The 15541-nt window shown below is 37.7% G+C and overlaps 1 protein-coding gene across 1 annotated transcript in view; it reads left to right on the top strand.

Moving 5' to 3' along the window:
• Positions 1-15541, top strand: part of ppfibp2b (PPFIA binding protein 2b) — a 56158-nt gene that overhangs the window by 29939 nt on the left and 10678 nt on the right. Inside the window, exons 4-15 of the mRNA XM_082158885.1 lie at positions 1182-1268; positions 2326-2439; positions 5449-5586; positions 9015-9218; positions 9950-10042; positions 12370-12481; positions 12817-12849; positions 14048-14109; positions 14231-14306; positions 14437-14546; positions 15147-15214; positions 15414-15488. Coding sequence (XP_082015011.1) covers positions 1182-1268; positions 2326-2439; positions 5449-5586; positions 9015-9218; positions 9950-10042; positions 12370-12481; positions 12817-12849; positions 14048-14109; positions 14231-14306; positions 14437-14546; positions 15147-15214; positions 15414-15488 — 1172 coding nt within the window. The remainder of the gene's footprint in view (positions 1-1181; positions 1269-2325; positions 2440-5448; positions 5587-9014; positions 9219-9949; positions 10043-12369; positions 12482-12816; positions 12850-14047; positions 14110-14230; positions 14307-14436; positions 14547-15146; positions 15215-15413; positions 15489-15541) is intronic.

Here is a 15541-nt window from a genome sequence, read left to right as displayed (position 1 = left end):
AAACATAAATATCAAATGATATCACTTAAAACTCTTATCTTCTTTCTACCTGTTTCCCAAGAAATAAATCAACATTCGGTTTGAATTTGCTGTGAACTGCAATTACTATGCAGTGAAAACCTCATGTGTGAAGACTGAGCACTGCCTTTAGCTAGGCTTAACCCTGTTACTCCGCCAGGCAGCCGGCCCTGTAAACCCTGAGTAGACAGCTTTATTGTGCCGCTCAGAAGGAATTGACAGCCCTGGACACAGCAGAAGCTTTTAAAAGAGAGAGATTATCTGTGTGGCAAGTGCTAGCTTAGCGCTGACAAGTGACAGTGTCCTATCTTGCATGCTGTGTATTTATTTACTGGCATGTTTTAGGTGGTAGTGGCGCAATGGATAAGACACATGCCTTTGGTGTGAGAGACCCGGGTTCGAATCCACTGTGAGACACCAATGTGTCCCTGAGCAAGACACTTAACCCCTAGTTGCTCCAGAGGCGTGCGACCTCTGACATATATAGCAATTGTAAGTCGCTTTGAATAAAAGCGTCAGCTAAATGAATAAATGTAAAATGTAAATGTAAATGTTTTCTGCTGATATAGTCTGAAGACTGGACAGAAGATTTATTTAATCTTTTTTTTTTTCTCAATTTATGAGAATTTGTTAAGCTAAATTGGTATCATCCATCATCCATCCATCCATAACAACCCTGGGGCACATCAACATGTTTCTTTTTCCATTTTAATTGTGACCATTAAACTTTATGCAAATGTCCTCATTCATTTGCAGTGAGCTCCTTTATTGCGTTTGAATTGAAGGGACATCAAACCTTTCGGTTCATTTTTGGCGCCAACATGTCATTTAACACCTTTACAACTCTTAAATGTATTTGGCTCACTTGTATACTACTCTTTGTTGAAGAAGTTTATTCTGTCATAGGCTGTGAGCAATTCATTCTCAAAAAACTGGATAAGCAGGTTAGCTCCTCCTCTTGCACACCTCTCTGTTGACTTTCAGTTTCTGTGTGTGCGTGTGTGGTTCAGGTTTTGCTTTTTGAGCTGAATGTCCCCACAAAGCAAGTATAACTTGAAACAACCTACATTTGGGAGGCCCTCATGAGAAAAAACAGCCACTTAAAGTAATAAAATGACATCTCTGGTGTAAAAATACATATGCACGTGTGTGTGTCTCCACAGGTCAACCTCCAGTCCTCGAGCAACAATGAGACCTATCAAGAACGGCTGGCGAGATTAGAAGGGGACAAAGAGTCTCTGGTTCTCCAGGTGAGATATTTCACTAAGGCCTCCAAGGCATTTCAGCATAATAGTCACAATGTCAACACAATGAGAAGACAACTAGCCAACATGCTTGTAAAACCTCACAGGGTCAAACCAGGGGACTGTGGTGTCTCTGTGAACGAACAGACATGTGACACTGCCGCGCTCCAGCCCAGGGTGACACAACTCCCTGTCTAATACACAATGGGTTGGTCATTGATCACATAGCTATAGGACAATCTGGTGAAAGGTTAGAGGGTTGGTGTTACTCAACATGCTACTAAGTCACGATGGTAGCCACTGCAGAGTGAGTCTAGCTATTATCAGCTTAAACCTGTTCTTTATGGTAATGTTTACACTACACTTGTGTTCAGTTAACAAACTATTCAAAAGCAGAAAAAGTCCAATTACTTAGAAAATACTAGCAAACCTTTCCTCAGAATGATTTGATCATCCATTCCAAGTTGCTGGTCAAACAAACATAGCAATGTTTTGAAACCACCACAGAGCCACAAGTCAACCTATAAATAACTTGTAGTTGTCTCTGCACATTAAACAGGGGTAGAAGAATATACTTTTCCATTATAAAATGACACACTTCACCTTTAAGAAGTTAGGTTGTCTAACTCTGCAACAAGTGTCAAAAGTTGTCAATCTCTATAAGCCCGCCCTTCTTGCTCTCTGATTGGTGGATTGTCTTGAGCTCTAAAACACTGATGAACATGATTGGCTCCTAATGCCCTCAAGGTGTTGTTCTTCTCCTTTTACCTGTCCTGCTGGTTGGCAGTCCTTCAGTTGGTGTTGAACAAAAGGACACTTTCAAAACAATTGAAACTTAAGCAGGCTCACATGTTAGCATGGCTGTGTGTCAAGGCTAAGCAATGGTTGTTTTTAACCCAGATATACACATTTGAAGGATTACATTCCTCTGCTGTTTAGACTTTGGAGTTCCCTGTGTGTTGCAATCGTCATTAGCATACCTGTAGGAGGGACCGACAGAGAAACACTGGCCAGGTTTCAAGGTTAGCCTGAGTGAACGTTGTCTGCTGTCTGTTGGTTTTAGGTGAGTGTCCTCACTGACCAGGTTGAAGCTCAAGGAGAAAAGATCCGAGATCTGGAAAGTTCCCTGGAAGAACACCACCACAAACTCATTTCCACTGAGGAAATGCTCCAGCAGGTAAGACTACACACTTTCTGTCATTTATCAGGCTTTACGTTCAGCTTTAAGCAGAAATCAGAGAAATATAAGGAAGGGAAGTTTAAAATGATTGAATCTTCTACCTGCTGGTTTTGCTTGACAAACTGTTTTGGAGTGTTGAGTTTTTACCACCTGGAATTTGAGCAGTTAGTGGTTTTGCAACAGTTTCAGTTGTAATTGTGTAGACCTGACTCAGATTAAATGGTCAGACTTTTCAGCGTGTTTGATTTATGCATGTGGTTTACTCAGTCCTGGCATAATGACACCTTCAGACCTTCCTATCCAAGAGTGTCTCCGTACAGTGTGATTTACATGTTTTACTGTTTGCTGTATGATTAACTGGCTTAAACCGGTGGGTTTGTAATCATACTTGTTTAGCCATTTGTGTTTAGTAGCTGTTTGCTGGCAACTGTTCCTTTGATTTGTGTAGTATAATTTTTTTGAAGCGGCTATGTTCCTTTAGCATTGCCAAGTGGAACCACAAAAACAATCGCTTATTTGTGAGTTTCCGTTGTAGGATTTTATTAAAAAAATGTAATCCGACAGCGCTGATTTGAGTCATTGTTACAATGTTTACAAAAGGTTAAATGATTAATGTGTGCAGTTTCTTTGCACTTCAGACACTTTTTTTTTATTTGGAATTCTGCCTGTAAATTATTAATTAATTTATTAAATATTTTAAGTTATTATAAATGATTTACATTATAATGTAATAATAATTATATATGTTAACTTTTTTTTTGTAGCTATTGTTGTTTTAATGCATAAAGAAAAATAAAAGAAATTTAGAAATGTTATCATCTTAACATATATTTTGAATTACAACCAGTTTAATGTTATATTCGTGAGAATTGCCCTCTTTCCTTCGTTAAGGATTCCATAACAGGAATGCTTTGCTAACAATCATATCAAGATGGAATGTCAGAGATGGAGAGATAAAGATAGCCCTCATGTTTTTCTTGCTTGATAGTGCAAGTAAACTTACAGCTTAGACATGACCGTTTTCTTTAATACCATAATTCTTTGTTGGCTTCTTGGTTCAATTTGAAGTTGAGATATACAGAATTTGTAATGTTCTTCCCAACTGTGTGTATACGTATATAGAGATGTTTTAGTTTATTTGTTGTTATTATAGATAGTTTAGGCTAGGGTTTCCCCAACGGAGGTTTGTTAACCCCAATTTGTGAAGGACAAAAATATTAATATTATTTATTAAAATGTGTAATATTTGTAAAAAAAATTTAAAAAAAATTTAAATGAGGGCTTAAATTAAATAAACATTACTTAGAAAGTTGGAAGTATATTTTAAATTATGATTTATAGTAGATAGTAGGAGACAGGGATTCAACTGACAACCCCTTGGTTGAGACAGCTTAGACTATTCCAGTGGTCCTCGGCATACTTTTAAGGGAGCCCAAAGATGAACAATAATTTTTGAAGAACCAGGGTAACCCACTGTCTTGAAAAACATGGATAAATGAGTTACGATATATAAAAGTTTTTTTTTTTTTTTTTTAAGGTGTAAAACAGCCATGTAAATTAATAAAATCTTATAACTCCGTGGACGTTTTTGAACATTTTATGAATATAGATTTTTTAAATTGTGAGTAAAAATAAATAGAAAAATGTTGTAAATCAAAAACAACTGGAAAAGGCGAGACAAAGGCCATATTGTATATTGTTGTGGACAGTGAGGGGCCTCGGAGTCAAAAGGTTTGAATAATGGAAAAATAGCATGCGATAGCATGTGATCTAAAGGTGATCTAAAGGTCCTATATCACACATTTTTTTTAACTTTTAAAACTTTTTGGGAGTTTTCGTCAGCTAAACAATCAGTACAATCCATTGAATGCACTGTATTCTATCCCTCACAGTCTTGTCATTTCTGTCAAAAAGTAAATATGGCACTACCCTGACTAAGGTCTATTGCATGATAGAGTGTGTTGCTGGTGGGTAATTGTGACTCATGTATTTCACAGAACTAAGAGATAATTAATATACCAGGGATGTTTGTGTTGCATTCAGTGCTTTTCATCCGTCATTACTTTGCTTGGGACTCGCTTGCCATTCACACTTGTATTAGATTAAACTAATTAAGAGAATATGGATTTCAGAAATATAGATTTCGAGACATGAGCACACCATCTGTGGTCTATTGTAACTGTCCAAGCTTTCTGATAGTTAGAATGACATGAAATGTTGTATTCTGCTTCATAAACTAGAAAGGAGAAGTACTGTGAAAGAGGAAGCGATTTTTTAAAGTTAGAGCGTTTAAGGGTAATTCTGGTTAAAGTATGAGGCACAACTTAGACCAGACAAAATCTGCAGACTTAAAATATCTTTTTTGGGGGGGAATTTGGCCAAACTATTTAATAAACAAACATGCAAGAGGTGGACCATTTTGACATGATGATAATATATATATAATAATATAATATACACACATGCATACATACATACATGCATACATACATACATACATACATACATACATACATACATGCATGCATGCATAAATTGTTTTTTACATATATGAATATTGTAATCATTCTGTATATATTATAGTACCACGATATTTCCATCTGATACCATCATTGTATCTCCACAATACTTTTTTATGAGGGCTATTATATGCACATATTATGTGACCTTTTTGGCTTTTAAAACACTGTTTAGCAAAGGTTCAGAGCCCTGCTGAATTTAGCCCATAGTATCAGGAATGCTGAGAAACGAAGTTTCCCTCTTTTGGCCCTCCTGACTTTCTCACATACAGGCACCAGAGAGGGTGAGGAAGTAAAAATAGCGTTCATTGCTTGAGTATATTTAGCGGCGCTTAGCTTTGACCCAAGCGTTTCTGTGAAAGAACTTGGCCAGTGGAGCAGCGAGGAGCCGACTGTGTGCCGTGGGATTGTTACTGTATACAGTACAACTGTGTGGGTGTGTTTGTGTGTCACCATGTGTTCGCTAACGTGTGTGCGTGTGCTCTAGGAGCTCTTCAGCCGGACCTCACTGGAGACGCAGAAACTGGAACTGGTGGATGAAGTTTCCTATCTGAAACTCAAGCTTGTCGGCATGGAGGAGGAACACAACCACATAGATGAAGAGAACAAACATCATAAAGCCGAGGTACTGTATCAGACTGTCAGCTCATACAGTGCAACGGGTTCATCCATTACTTGAATAATATCATATTAACGTTGTTCTTTAAACTACGGTTTAATCCTATAGTTGTTTGCTTCCTCTATTTTTATGGTCTGTCTTGTAGGGATGTCACAATATATTGTATACAGTAATTTCACAATTCTCAATATCAGTTTTATTATTAAAGCAAAAACTAATGGACTGTCAGTATAATATTTATTATTATTATAGTATTTATTAATATTTTGATTTAGCAATCATTTTAATATTTCTTAGTTTATTTTTTTATTTTTTATACTTATTTTAATTTGTTGTTTTGTACTTTTTAATGTTATTAAATGCATTTGTCATTTTTATTAGTTTTTTTAGCTTAAATTTTATGTTTTAGTTTGAGAAATTTTTGTATTTTAACTTAAACTGTTTTCAGTTAGTTGGCAAGGAAGGCATTTTTAAGTTTTTATATAATAATTATATTTTGTTTTACTTCATCTTGTAGTATGAACGTTAAAAACTGAATATTGTTATAAGTTGTGCGGTGTGTATTTTATAAATATAAATATATATACACACACACATGCATATATATTAATTTGTGAGTCAACATTTAAACAAGTGAAATACTGGTTTAGATGTCCTGATTGAGAGATTGTTATATTCGTCTTTTTCATTGTGCCTGTGTCTTTGTTGTCCACCTTTTGGCTCTAATTCAATTGAAACCACACACACAGAAATCAGCCAAGTCAGTATATGCGTGGTTTAAAACTTTTAGAAATATATTAATTGAAAAGTGTGTTGTTCGATAGAAGAGAATCTGATTTCAGACATGATATTGTGGTTACGAAGAGCGCCATCTTGAAATACAAGAACAGTAAACATGCTCAAAATATGAGCTGATATTTAATCTGATGTTTCATTATGGCACATGGAAACATAACTAGAGGACAGGGAAGTCATGGTGGCATGTTTATGTTGTTGTGTGTGTATATGTGGATCCTGTAGATTTATCACCTCTTAACACCTAATTACTTATAGGACTCCCAGAGTTACACACTGTGTATAGACCACAGACTAAACAGAGACTTAGAAAAACACTATAACACTTTAAAAGTGCATCTGTCCTGAGCTTTATTTTTCTTGAACAGACTAAATCTCTGGCTTGCTGACTAAAAATCGGAAGGTTCCTTTTTCAAAGCATTTTCCCATACGCCAAGTGGACGGGTTTCCCACAGCCATGGGAAAACATGGAACATTTAGGGAAAATTACAATTGCGATTTCCAAGCCTGGAAGAATCATGGAAATTAATAGAAACTTAAAGTCATGGGAACTTTCATAGTGAATATACATTTGTCTTGGTATCCTCATCTCAAGATATTTAGCTCTTTATGAGTGCTGTCTATATTGGACAAGTCATTAGAAAAACTGGCTTTTCTTTTTCTCAATTAGTATGTGACCATTTTCCTGGTGTTATAGTTCAGGTAGGTACAGTATACCAAGAACTCAGAGAGACAAAAAAATGGGAAGGATTGTGAGCCCATAGATGCCTCTTTGTTATGTCTTCATCAATCGTTTGAGCCGGGCTATCACACAAACTCAGCCTTTCCACACTGACAGTGTGCTTACAGAAACATGATTTAACGATATGTACACACATGCACAGACAATTACACATACACACTCAAAACCTATGTCCCACAAATGCTCCCAGTGCCAAAAAGGCAATGCGCTGACAAAGGAAGATGTTAATCGTTAGAGACACAAAAGCATGCGGTGGGCCTAAATGGGAGACAGTGACAGGCAGTTTGATGAACGTGAAATGACAGACGCCAGAAGTGCTCAGTGCTTGTCTTGATGAGAATTCAGCACACACACGGTTTTTAACACGTATCTGCAATGGGTGTCATTCACCTTTAGAAATGAAGTGAAATGCAAAGAAAAGGCTGCTAATGGCCGCTCACTGAAATGCATGTAGTATTTCCAGTTTATAGGGCACCATACATACATTTTACATTTAATATTTATACGTTTTGAAATTGGGATGTATAAACCTTTAATACAAGGGGAGAGTAATCAAATTTCTGTCAAATCTTGCTTATTACAAAAGTGTGTGCATATTCAGTGTCTGGTTAATGAAATTTCAATGTTTTCTGGGCAATGACTCAGTCTTGTAAACCATTCTTTTTCACATCTTTTTTTTTTTTTTAAAGCGTCATCTCACACTCTTAGTGTTGGGGTAACTGAGCACTCCTTGCATTTGTTGCATCAACAAACACTGGTCTCAAGGGTGACAGCTGCAAGGCTCCATTCAACGGGACGGAATGGCTGAAATTCACTTTGAACATACCACAGTCACAAACACTTTCACCACAGACATCTCCCCCACTCACAAACCTTTAGCATGGAGCTAAATATAGGCGTGGAACGTGTGCCTTATCATCAGCTTTTGCATCAATGGGAAATATCATATGAAACTTCCTCTGGCAGACTGCATTTAGACTGACTGTTCACAAGTGAAAAACAAACCGAACATTAAAACGCTCGTTGCTAAAGTCGGATCTCGTAATCAGTGCAGAGCACTGTTGTACATCTCAGTTTTGATTAAGTATTACAGATTTACTCCCCATGTTGTCTCAAAAACAATTTGAGTCACAAGCATCTGCATTTTATCCTATGAAATACAGTAGCTTGGTCCCCAGAAAAGCTTGCCCTCATATAAACCCTTCTGTAAAGTTAGTTGGTCAGTAACTTATTTACTCTGGCAAAGAGAAGGTCCCATCATCACCTTTACTATTTATACAAAAGGGCATTGTTTCAAGCATAAAACATAAAAAGTAAATATAATGCTGGCAACATGGAAGGCTGTTCACTATTTTTATGTTCAGTGGGGAAATATTTGGTCATGCTTTAAGTATATATATATATTTGTTAATGCCTTTAATGTAAAGACTATAGATTTAGGTTTGAAAAATAAAATAAAAGATTTCCATTTTCATATCACAGTGCTATTAAATACATTGTTTGAGGTGTGATGGAAATAACACTTTGTTTAGTTTCAGAAAAATAAAATGACACGCTTATGGTGGTGTAAATGTATATACACAGTAGGACTTTGTTAGTGGACAAATTAATAAAGTGGCAGTTTGATTAAGATTTTAAAATGACTTTACTAAAAATATATATATTCTAAAAGTCCACAAGGCCAAAAGTTCAAGAAACCTGAACCTGGAAATACTTTTCTGGTGAGGACATGTGACTTATTAGAAACTAAAACTGGCTTCAATTCCACAAAGCCAAAGAATGAATATGCCTTTTTAGAGAACCCAGATTAATCACAAAATCATCTGTCTATTCATAATTGTTTCCAAATCTGATCAACATTTTCCTTTTTCTGGCTTTCTTGTTTTTGCTCTCTCAGAGTGTGGTTAATCTAATTAGTGAACTACAGGAGCAGATGTGTAAATTCCAGGAGGAAATCAGCAATCGCATTCAGGAGCAGCGGGCCCTGGAGAGCATGGGGGACAGTAGCACACGCGAGGCTCTCGACCAGAGCCCCGATGTGGGTCTTGGTGCCTCGGACGCTGAGGAATGCAGCTGTCGCTGTAGAAGCGGAGGAGAGAATGTAGGCAGATCCTCCATTACATGGTGGATTTACTTCAAGACCCTCTTTTACCTCTTTGCTCTACCCTAAAACATAACCATTCCCCCATCTCACTTTTGGACACTCCAACAGGAATTACTACTAACTGCCTCTTCCTACAGTGTCCAATATGTCTGCGGGCTCCACTGTGGGAATCTCATGGTTACTGGTGTTTGCATTGTGTTCTGATGAAAGAATGTAATTTATTTTGGGTGTAAACCTGCATGATGGATGCTCACTAACGCTAACGGTTGCTGAGTAGTTCCAGAGAGCTTCCAGAAGGGTTGTGGGCTTAGTGGTGACCCTATTAGATGTTTCCTCCTTGATCAGTTCTGTCCGTTTTTGAGGAGCCAAGGCATCTTTTTAAGAAACCAGTTTTCCCATGAATCTCCAGAGCTTTCTTGTATTTAACTGCACGGTGTGTGGGTTTCATGGGTCAATCCAAACCTTCTCCTCTGAATTTTCTTTGTATTGATCTGAATGATCTTAGTGCAGAGCCCCTAAAGTGAAATTCGTATGGGAAAAGCCCCTGGAACTTTCGAGTGTGCGTAAGAAAAACTTTCCACATGCACAAGTGAATCTTGGGGGTTTATTTTTTCTACAAAGTCAATTTAGGGGCTCCATACCTTAGATAGCTGTTGCCAAAGGGGTAGGAAATTTGCCACCAAAAGGTAACGTGTAATTTTTCTTCTTTGCTTTTGTTCATTCTTTAGGCATTGCTACAAGAGCTTCGCCTTTTTAAGAACAAAGTTGAAGAACTGGAGGGAGAGAAATCGCAATATGAGAGGAAGCTCAAAGCCACAAAGGTAATGTACTGTATATTAAATCTGACTCCTGTTAGCCTTCAGTCTACTAATTGGTGCTCTTGCGGTTTTGATTGGTTCATTATGAACTTCAGCTACCACATCAGCATTTACTAACAGTCTCTTTAGCCATATTGGCTTAAACCCAAATGCAAACTCTCAGTGCAACTTCTTTCTTTGATCTTGTAACTATTCTATACATACTAATTGGAATCTTTATTCATTAGTTCATTGCACTCACACATTCTTAAGCTCTCAGCATAATGAACATCCTTCTGGCTTTCTCTTCCTTCAGCTTTCTATCACCTATTCTCTCCATGTCTGTTACCAGTCGCTCATGACCAAACTTTCTACCCTGAAGCTCACGGTCGAGCACACTCAGGTAGAACGACAGCATTGGGAGGAGCGCTGTCGGACAGCTCAGGTGCTTAACCCCACTCCTTATCCCTTGCCATCCTCCCTGAGGAGTATGACACAAAGGAGAGGGTGATGATGGTCCTGTCCAAAAATGGCACCCTCAGTACTTGTGTCCAAAGTTTAATGTAGTGTTGCTGGATAACACCACTATAGAGATTGCTATGGAGTCCTTCAAGGTCCATTGAAGACACATTGGGAAGTACCCTTTTGAATCATAAAATGGGAGACCATAATGTCTCATGGACCACAGGGAAACAAAAAAATTAAGAAGTGCCATTTTGGACAGGGTCCACTTCATAACATTTCCACCTCTGCTCAGGACTTGGAGGTCTACATTTTCAACCGAGCTTTTTCATAGTTCCTTGAAAATATCCACTCCTTTGGTTGTTATGCCTCTCTGAGCTCCCAGTCTGAACCCCATTCTCTGTGTGTCTCTTGAACCCTCTTCCACCTATATTTGTTTTATTTCAGGGACGTTCAATCTGGGCCACCATCCTGCAGAGTTTAGCTACAATTAAACACACCTGAACCAGCTAATCAAGGTCTTCAGGATCTACAGGAACTTTCAGGCCGCCGTGCTGGAGCTAAACTTTGCAGGAAGGTGGCCCTCCAGGAGCAAGATTGGACACCCCTGGTTTATGTAATGATTTACTCGGTCAGTTGTTGACAAGCTTTTTACATGCACTGTGTAGTTTTGTGCAATAATCTTGCAGCTTCATGATCCCCAGTTCTTGTCTTGATCCTGACCTTTTTAGACCGCTCACAATTGCTCTCAAGAGCGAGCTTCACATGGTCCAGTGGCAATCTTTTAAACCATGTTATGTGTGGAAGCAAGCAATATAGGGAAACCGTACGAGTGGATGGGCTACTAGAGATCATCCATCTGTGTTTGCCTCATGCTCATTGATGGAAGAAGCATGTGTATGTTTGTGTTAGTATTTGCGTATTAGTTCAGGAATGCATTACTACATCCTCCAGCAGATTGTAGGAATAAGGGTTGAGCAATTTAACATGGCGATATAAACAGATACGCACACCGTATTCGTATATACATCCTTTCTGTAGACTTCATTATGTCTGGTTGTTTTTCTCTAGCCTGAAAATGCAAAAAAAATCCCAAGTTTAGTCATATTTGCCTTTTACTAGCCACTCAAGCTTCTCTCATGTTTGACTAAACAACGGCAGATGGGGGGATGTTTATTTATCGTGCCATTGGTGGCACAGAAATGATTGAAGGGTCATGTGTGATGCTATGTGCAAACAATTTGAGCTTTTACAAGGTTATTATGCTCTGAGTATGCTGCCATAGAATTTTTAGTTAATCACAAACTTCTGATGTGATGGGGCTGACGTACATGTAATCTCTTCAAGCTTATGTAAATCAAGTAGAAAATCTGTTATCTTGATTTTAGCTTGCTAGGATGTTCATTAAGCTCAAAAGAAATAATTTTGCACCATTTTTTTCAACTATGTAGCCTACTGTAGATCCAGCATAGCTAGTTGAATGTGTTTTCTGGGAAATCATTTCAGAGAGTTCTGCTAGCATTTTGGTGGTGGTACTTTAATGGTTGAAATATGCTACAAAAGTGAGTGTTTGCTTGTCTGTGGTATCGCAACTTTTCTTCCTGCTTTGTGAAGATTTAGTGAGTGTTATGTGTGAAAGTGCCGTTGGTCGCCCCCAAAATGGTGAAGGTCATTTTATGCTTATTTAACCTTGTTGTGCCTGACTGTCACATTTGTGTTGTCATTGTTAGATTCTTCCGTTCTCCCAAAAAGCACTAATGTGATAAAGTCCATTTTGAATATCCACCATGATGTTGTGTAAAATGTGTGCCTTGTTGTCTTTCTTACATGAAAATTAATAAAAATCAAATGAAAGGTGCTTATCTGCTGAAGTGTTTCGTTTTTGTTAGACTGAGATTGCCAAACTCCAGCAGCTGCTTTCTACGAAAGATGCAGAAATCGAGTGTCTACAGAGTCAGCTTCTGTCCCGAGGAACCATCAACAATGACATCACAGAGAGAGGTACATCTAAGAAGATTAAATCCTAACGGTTGTCGAAGTGCTACAACATGCTAACAAGGCCTTAACCCAGAATAATTTAGCATTACATTACTAAAAGGCACTTTCCATGAATAGGCAACAAAAACAGGCCTGAAATTTAAGCCCTGATTTGTTTGAATTACTGTTTGAAATGGTTAGTTTACTTAATGTTCCCCGTTTGTGGAAAGTACCAAATACTAGCTGCATGGGAGTGACGGTGTGTGTTGGAAAATGTACATGTGAGTGTTGAAATTACTAACATGTGGCTTTTTTTGGTAATCACTGTGGCCTCTGGTCTTCAACGCTCCCTGTTGTAGAGGAAGTGTATAAGAAAAAGCTGAGAGACAAACGTAAGCGTACATTTCAGATCAACATCTCAGATCCTCCCATGCTGTACCCCAGCTTGATTCAACTGCCCTTCAGCGTGTCTCTGTCAATCTGGCTAATGTACACTGGCATGCTGTCAAGCCTGTCGCACACATCCCCTCAGTGGCTACCTGGGTGTGTGTGTGTGTGTGTGTGTGTGCGCGGAGGGGTTGTTAAGTGTCTGATTCATGCTTGTCGTCACACCCTGCAGCCACTCATTGCTTTCCCATGGGTCTGTGAGCTAAAACTCATTCTTTACTATTAATGTAGGGCTAGGGCAATGTCCAGTTCAGAGAAAAGAAATGATGAATCAACTAATCACCTCACATCTACTGTATGTTGCTGAACTTCATTCTTCATTGTAGCACTAAGCATCTAATCTTATAATTGTTGCATTATTAACAGCTCAGTAGTAAATGTATTCTATTGACTCAAGTCTTACTCAGTCATAATAAATACTTGGACCTTTTACTGAATGTAATACTTTTTATGTGATTGTTAAATATACTACATAATTGTAAACATATTATGAAAATATATTCATAATATGTTTACAATTATGTAGTATATTTAACATCACATAAAAAAATAATTATTTAAAATTTTTTTTTTTTTTTTTTTTACCGTAGCTCAGGAAGATTTGGTTAATTCTCGTGAATCAAAGTCTGATTCTTTTGAATCGATTTGTTCTAAACTTTAAATTTTTCATGTGTAGAGGAATATTCAGTTAAATCTGTTGCACATTACTATGTTTTTGTATGGTAAATCAGGTAATCATTTTAGTTGTTTAAAAAAAAATTTATTTAGTGTAATTTTCCTGTTCAAATTTGATTCTGTCAGCTTAGATATCATTGTTTGTTTGTTCAAAAAGTCGAAAAATGTGTCTGATTAAATTGTGAATTATATCATATATATTCATATATGAATGAATGAATGAATGAGGTATTTATATAGCGCTTTCATATGTACTACTGTACACCCAAAGCGCTTTACAATCATATCAGGGAATCTCTCCTCAACCACCACCATATATCTAGAAAGATATCCATTTAAGTTTCTACAGTGTTGCTTGCTTCTAGTTTAACTACAGTACATTGAATGCTGTAATGCTAATCATAATTGAAAGTTTACCATAATGATGTAATGGTGCATATGAACTGAGTTTTGCTCTTTATGTACCAGATCAAGAGTTACAGCGGTTAAAAACTGGAATGGAGACGCTGATAGCTGCCAATAATGAAAAGGTAAGTCAGTACCTGTGCACTTGGCATTGGTTAACAAAATCTGCAGGAAGCAACATGCATCTTGTGACATTTCGAGTGGTTTGCTGATGAACTGAACATCTACTCCATTTTGTTTCTGTAGGATCGCCACATAGATGAACTCAATGTTCTTTTGGGCCAGTACAGAAAATTGAAGGATGGCTTGGCCCTTTCTCAAGGTAAGTGGTTATTTGTTGGACAACCTTTGCCTAAAACGCCATCTTGCTTCTTCAATGTTTTAGTCACCTTTGCTCGATGAATTTGACCCAAAACAAAGCTGAAACTGATTCTGTTTCTCTCTCCCTTCAGTGACAAACGATACGTTGCTGTCTGGCAGCAGTGAAGAGGATCTTTCTGGCAACCGAAAAATAAGAGCCCTGACCCATAGAGTGTACTCGGACATCATCAGATCAGAACAGGTAATGTTTCAAAGGGGTCATATCATGAAAAACTGTATATTCTTGCTTCCCTTTCTAGTACAATTAAGCCATTTATGGAAAAACAGTTTAGACTGTAAGACTGTCATAAGATTGTCCGTGTTTTCATATCACTTGAGTTTGTAGTTTTTACATGAAGAAATTAAGCAATAGTAGTTTTATGTAGAAGTCTTACTCTATTGTTCAAAAGTTCAGGGTCAGTAGTTCAAAAGAACAGCATTTATTTAAAATAGAAATCTTTTGTAACATTATAATATCTTTACTGTGACACTTGATTCATTTAATGCATCCTTACTGAATAAAAGCATTAATTTCTTTCAAAAACTAAAATCGTACCGACCCAAAAATGTTAGTGAATGTGTAATAGAAACAGTCAGTTTAATTATGATTGTGGAAAAACTACATTATGATTGTTTTTGGTACAAGAAACCTTGACTAATATTCTAAGTGGACTTCAGGGGAAACATAAAATGCAAACGCAAAGATTATGTCCCATTTGGTCAATATTTCTATTCAACTTTAGTTAGGTTTTATGTTCCTGCTGTTCCCAATGACAATTTCTATTTATTTTCCCCTGCATAGATGTCTTCCCGAGGCCCGTCGCCACTCCTGGTCTCTCCTCCATGTCTTCAGAGGGAACTGGACTCCAGGTGAGCGAGAGGTTGTATTATTAACAGTACACTGATGATAGCAGAGTCTCAGTGGGACGCTTTACTTAAAGGCATCTATGGGAGAAGGACCCTTTTGCTGCAAACTCGCTGTCCCAATCGTTCACCCAAGCTAATGTGATTTTGTCACCTCTATCTCTCTTCCTTGCACTCCATCCCATTCTATCCTTCTCCGGCCCAGCTGTCGCAGTATACAGCCCTCCATGGAGACCTCGATGGTATCCATTGGCGATTTGGGCTTTTACAGCAGACAATGGCAAGTGCAGTGTGTGTGCTTGTGCGTGTTTAAGAGGCTTTCTAATGTAGCAG

Source organism: Leuciscus leuciscus, assembly GCF_965113295.1.
Source record: "Leuciscus leuciscus genome assembly, chromosome: 25".
Classification (NCBI taxonomy): Eukaryota; Metazoa; Chordata; class Actinopteri; order Cypriniformes; family Leuciscidae; genus Leuciscus; species Leuciscus leuciscus.
This window is presented reverse-complemented; position numbering and strand designations above follow the sequence as displayed.